This window comes from Pseudozyma flocculosa (assembly GCF_000417875.1).
Source record: "Pseudozyma flocculosa PF-1 unplaced genomic scaffold scaffold00014, whole genome shotgun sequence".
Classification (NCBI taxonomy): Eukaryota; Fungi; Basidiomycota; class Ustilaginomycetes; order Ustilaginales; family Ustilaginaceae; genus Pseudozyma; species Pseudozyma flocculosa.
Genome location: NW_006920882.1, coordinates 653,334 through 658,895, shown reverse-complemented (window position 1 = coordinate 658,895; position 5,562 = coordinate 653,334). Strand labels below are relative to the sequence as shown.

General features: G+C 68.3%; 3 protein-coding genes across 3 annotated transcripts in view; 2 read left to right on the top strand and 1 right to left on the bottom strand.

The window, feature by feature from the left end:
* Positions 1–40: 40 nt before the first annotated feature.
* On the bottom strand, positions 41–2,180 carry PFL1_04472 (uncharacterized protein; the record flags this gene model as incomplete). The annotated part of the gene is made up of 4 exons (XM_007881996.1): positions 41–43; positions 159–757; positions 930–1,221; positions 1,371–2,180. 4 exons carry the CDS (start codon positions 2,178–2,180, stop codon positions 41–43), a joined length of 1,704 nt encoding a protein of 567 aa, XP_007880187.1.
* A 650-nt stretch (positions 2,181–2,830) lies between these two features.
* On the top strand, positions 2,831–3,903 carry PFL1_04471 (uncharacterized protein; the record flags this gene model as incomplete). Its single annotated transcript, XM_007881995.1, has 4 exons — positions 2,831–3,007; positions 3,113–3,268; positions 3,364–3,585; positions 3,715–3,903. 4 exons carry the CDS (start codon positions 2,831–2,833, stop codon positions 3,901–3,903), a joined length of 744 nt encoding a protein of 247 aa, XP_007880186.1.
* Positions 3,904–4,815: 912 nt separating this feature from the next.
* Positions 4,816–5,562, top strand: part of PFL1_04470 (uncharacterized protein) — a gene marked incomplete at both ends in the record, with an annotated part of 2,277 nt that continues 1,530 nt past the window's right edge. The window contains 2 exons of the mRNA XM_007881994.1: positions 4,816–5,172; positions 5,276–5,548. Of these exons, the coding sequence (XP_007880185.1) occupies positions 4,816–5,172; positions 5,276–5,548 (630 nt within the window). The remainder of the gene's footprint in view (positions 5,173–5,275; positions 5,549–5,562) is intronic.

Here is a 5,562-nt window from a genome sequence, read left to right as displayed (position 1 = left end):
TCCACTGAGATCTTCGGCAGCATCCTCGGGCCCGCCGATCCTACTGCCGCCGCCCCCGCCGCCGTGGGTCGGTCGAGCGAGCTCAGCTGCAGCTGCAGCTGCGGCACCGCTCCGGGGCCACCGCCGACGCCGCCGGCCGCGACCGGGGCCGACCGCACGCTCGGGATCCTCTCGAGGCCCCTCGGTGCCGTCGCCTGCGTCGGCGTCTGCCCCTCGACCGACGACTGCTGCTGCTGCTGCTGCTGGGCGGCCACGGTGCTCGCCAGGTAGGGCCAGCCCCACACGTCGGCGACAAATTTGGCAATGTCGGGCTGCGGCTGGCGCGTCTCGCTCTTGCGGATGAAGGGGTGGCTGATCATCTTGTTGGGGCCGGGCCGCTTGGTGGGCTCCTTTTCGAGGCACCGCTCGATAAAGTCGCGCAGCGCCTTGCCCCACTTGATGCCCGCCCGCTCGTCGTCCTGCAGCTCGGGCACCTTCATGTTGACGACGTACGACAGCAGGTCGATGGGGCCCAGCGGCGGGTCGCCCTCGGGCGGAAAGGGGAACCGGTTCGACGCCACCTCGAGGATCGTCAGCCCGAGCGACCACACGTCCGACGTGATCGAGTAGGGCAGCCCGCGGATCCGCTCGGGCGCCATGTAGTAGCTGGTGCCCGTAAACGTGCCCGCCACGCTGTTGATGAGCTCGCCCGAGACGCCAAAGTCGCACAGCTTGATCTGGCCCTGCCGCGTCACCAGGATGTTGGACGGCTTGATGTCTGCGGCGGGCGGCGAGAAGATGAAAGGCGGCGAGAACGGGTACGGGGCGCGCAGATGCAGGTGTCTGGCCGTCAGCCTCTCTCCCAGCCTCGTCCGACACATCGACGACGCCCGGTAGCCGCCGGCGCCATCGCCGGCGCCTCCGACGCCTCCACCGGGGCGCCCGCTCACCTCGATGGATAATCTTGCGCTCGTGCAGGTAGCTCAACCCCTTGAGCACGCACTCGGCCACCTTGCCCAGCACCTTTTCGCCCGTCCGACCGTTGCGGCTCTTGACCTTCTTGTAGATTGCGTCGAGCGAGCCCGCCTCGCAAAACTCCATGCAGATCGAGATGGTCGTGTCCTGCTCCTCGAGAAAGGCGCCATAGTATCGCACTATGTAGTCGCTGTGGCAGGTGCGGTTGAACGACAGCTCGCGCAGGATCTGGCGGTGGATGGCCGGGTTCGGCGACGTCGACATCGTCTACCAGACGGGGCAGCGGAGCGGGCGACACGGGAATGGCCGGACAACGGGCGGGGACAGGCGGGCAACGAACAAGGTGAGTCGGACATCCTCGGCACGGTCGGCACACTCGGCGAGCGTTCACAGACGGGGGGCAGGGTGCGACTCACCTTCTTGGCCATCAGCAGGCCCGTCGGGCGGTGCCTCGCCTTTTTCACCTCTCCGCTGGCTCCCTCGCCCAGCCGGCTGAGGATCTCGAGGTTGCCCGGAAGGACGAGGTCCTCATCGCCGCCACTGCCGCCGCCGCCGTTGCCGACCCTCTGCGCTCCGTCGACCGACACCCTACCGGACGCCACCGACGCCGTCGAGCCCGCGCGCGACCGGACGCTAGCGGTGCCCGACCCGGACGCCCCTCCTGTCGGGCCGTCGTGGCGGTGGTCATCGGCCGCCGCCGCCGCATCGCCCGACGACTGCCAGTAGCCGGCGTTGGGGTTCCTGCTGCTGGTGGCGGGTATTCTGAGCCCGTTGGCGTCGGTGCGGTCGTCTTCGTTGAGGCTGATGCCGCCGATGGCGCGGCGCAGGTCGTCGGTCAGGGCGTTTTGGGTGTGCGCATTGGTGAGGTGCGGGACAGTGTCCGGGTAGATGCTCGAGGCGGTCGAGGTGAAGCCGCCGACGTTGCCGTCGTCGTAGCCGTCGTCGTGGGCGTACGGGATGTTGAGCGAGAGCGACGACGACGACGCCGCTGCCGAGGGAATGACGAGCGAGGGCTGCGGCCGCTGGGACCCGGCGGTCGCGCCGTTGAAGGACGGCTCGCCGAAGCCGTCGCCGCCCGTGCCCGTGCCCGCGCCCGTGGCCGCCCCCGCCCCACCTCCGAAGGCCTGCTGGGTCGAGGGGTTGTGGGACGAGCTGGGCCGCGCGGGGATCGAGAGCTTGGGCATCCCCGGCTTCTTTGGCTTCTTGGGCGGTATGAGCGAGGCCATGTCGGGCGAGGTGGCTCGAGGACGAGCGAGAGCGGCAAGGCCTGCGTGGGCGCTGCAAGAGGGCCTGTGCAAACGAGGTGAGAGCGCGAGGCCGGAGGGGCAGGGCAGACGTTGCGGTGGTGGTCGACGAGAATGACGCGGCGGGGTCGATGGTGGTGTTGGTGGTGGTGGTGGTGTCGGTGTTGGTGTTGGCGGTGGTTGTGGATGCCGCAAAAAGGGTTTGGGCCGGCCAGCAGGCGAGGCGAGGCGAGGCGGCAGGCGGAGCGGCGTGCACGGGCTCCCTCTGCGCCGATGTCGTTGGGTGCCAACTGGCCTGGCGGGCCAGGCAGGGCCGGCTGAGCCGCGTGCGTGCACCTGGCCGCCTGCGCGATGATGGCCCACCGAGAGGCCGGCCTCGTGTAGGCAGGCAGTTGGTTAGGCTAGGGTCCTCGAGCTGCTGCAACCCGAGGTCCAGCCTCCAGCCTCCGCCGACCTTCGACCTCCGACCTCCATCCAACCTTCCCCCATCCTCCTCTCGACCACCACTGCCGACATCTCACAGCGCCTACCTTTCACGCTGCATCCGCCACCCGTCGTTGTCTATCCACCGCCAGCCACCCGCCACCCCATCTTGGATCCTTGTGCCTTGTGCCGCACCACCGCCGCGCGCCATGAACATTGTAGAGAGCCTGTTTGGCCGCTCAAAGACGCCCGCCGAGCGGCTGCGGCAGCACCAGCGCACCCTCCAAAAGGCGCAGCGCGAGCTCGACCGCGAGCGCACCAAGCTCGAACAGCAGGAAAAGAAGCTCATCGCCGACATCAAGAAGAGCGCACGCAGCGGCCAGATGGTGCGTGGTCCCGCGCGGCCGCCTAGACTCGGTGCATCCGCATGCTGACCCTATCGACCTCTCGACCCGGTCGCCCCCCCCCCCCCCCCCCACTTCTTGTTGCAGCCGGCGTGCAAGGTCATGGCGAGGGACCTGGTCCGCACCCGCCGGCACATCCACAAGTTCTACCAGATGAAGACTCAGCTGCAGGCCGTCTCGCTGAGAATACAGACGCTGCGCAGCAACCAGCAGATGGCCGAGGCCATGAAGGGCGCCACGCGGGTGAGTGCAGGCCAAGCGCTGCGGGAGACCTGGCCCCTCGCTGACGTGCCAGTCTTCCCCTCTCCCTCCCTTCCTTGGCTTGATCGCACCCGCAGGCGATGGGCACCATGAACCGGAGCATGAACCTGCCCCAGATCCAGAGGATTATGCGCGAGTTTGAGCGCGAGAGCGCCACGATGGACATGAAGGAGGAGATGATGGGCGACGCCGTCGACGAGGCCATGGACGACGAGGCCGAGGGCATGGGCGAGGAGGAGGAGAGCGACAATATCCTCAAGGAGGTCCTCGACGAGATTGGCGTCTCGGTCGGCCAGCAGGTGAGTGTCCCCGGCAGACCTGCGTTCGCACGCGGTCTCACTGCTAAAGACGTACGGTCGCCGACTGACTACTTGGCTGCTCGCAATCCTCGCCCCTTTTTCTGCTACGTCCTTCTCGCGCTGGCTCAGCTCGGAGAGGCACCGACGGCAAGCCTGTCGGCACCGCAGGCGGCACCGCAGCAGAAGGTGGCCATTGGCGAGGGTGCCGGAGGATTCGGCGGTGGCGGTGGCAGTGGCGGTGGCGGTGGCGGCGGTGGTGGTGGCATGAGCGACGAGGATGCCCTGCAAGCCAGACTCGACAACCTGCGGAGGGACTGAGAGGCGCTCATCACCTGCTCTCCTGACGGCCGCTGCGCGTTTGCGGCCTCGTCGACATCCTGCCGGGCCCTGTTAGGCCTCCGATTGAACCGAACCAGCTTCTTCCCGTCCCCGTCCCCCCGCTCCTCTGCCTCCTGCTCGATAGGATGCGCTCGTCCTGGCCTCCTCCAGACGGGCTGTCTGGTGAACGTTCCGTGGCGACGAGACCGGCCTCTGCCCCTGTTTGCGGCTGCGTGGGGCATGCGGGCTGCCTGGAGGAAGACCTGGAAGCGGTCGGTGGTCGGGACGCCGTGAGCCGCCGCCTGGCCTGGCCTGGTCTGGCCTGCCTCGTGCCCTGTGTGGAGGAGGGAGGCCCGGCAGGCTAGCCAGCACGCGGGCAGGCCATGAGAGGGCGCTGTCTGTGCGTGTGGGGTCCGCCCGTGCTCGTGGAGCCAGCCAGCCAGGCAAGCTAAGGCTACGAGCCCTCTCAACTACCTCTCCTCCTCTCCTCCTCTCACCTCTGCCCTCTGCCCTCTGCCCTCTCCCTCTCCCGCTCCTTTCGCAGCCCATTCCTGCCTGCCTCACCCTCGCCACCACTGCGACAGCATCGCTCCTAGACGTGCGAACCGCTCCGCGCTCAAGCCTCCCACATCGCATGGCAGCCATTCGGTAGCCGCCTTCCAGCCTCACGAAGCAAGTCGCCCTCCTCCTCCTCCTGCTCCCACCGCCATCCCGACTGCCTCGCCTGCCTGCTACGACATTCCATGCATGGCCTCGTCTGCGGCGGTACCGCTTCGACCACTCTCCTCCTCCGCTTCTTCCTCCCCCTCGTCGTCCCGCAACCTACCACGTCTTGAAGGGGCGCGGCAGATCGATCGCTCACCATCCCTAGAGATCGACCCGGACTCGCGCACGGCTCCCTTGCCCGCTTCGATGTGGCGCACTGCCTCGGCATCATCACCGTCGGCGGCCGACGGACCACCGGGGCGCGATCACCACCACTACCACCACCGCCGCCCCGTCGCCTTCCTCGAGCCCAAGCCGCCGATCAGCGTCCGCCTCAATGCCGCCTTCTTCCTCTTTGGCCTGCTCAACAACTCGCTCTACGTCGTCATCCTCACCGCCGCCCTCGAGCTGCTGCCCCAGGGCGTGCCCACCGGCCTCGTATCGCTCGCCAACATCCTCCCGGCCCTGGTCGCAAAGGCCGTCTGGCCCTACGTCCTCAAGGGCACCGTCAGGTACACGAAGCGCATCTGGGCATGTGCCGGCCTCAGCTTCGTCGGCATGATGGTGGGTCGTCGCTGCACGAGGCGCTCGTCGGATCGGGCGGAACAAAGCGTCGCTGAATCTCCTGCTCCTCTCTCGCCATTTGGTCCGCCCCTCCCATCGCCAGGTCATCTCGATGTTTCCCTCGCTCGTGATGCGGCTGCTCGGCATCTCGCTCGCCTCGTTCTCCTCGGGCCTCGGCGAGCTCACGTTCCTGCAGCTCAGCACGCGCTACGCTCCCAAGCCGGCGGCGGCAAGGGGACGGTCGCGCCGGGGCGTGCCGACGATCTCGCAGGGCAACTACGCCGGCGACGGCGTCGGCTGGTTCGCCTCGGGCACGGGCGCAGCGGGCCTCGTCGGCGCGGCCGCCTGGTGGATCGTCCGCCCGCTCGGCGTCCAGGTCGGCCTCGGAAT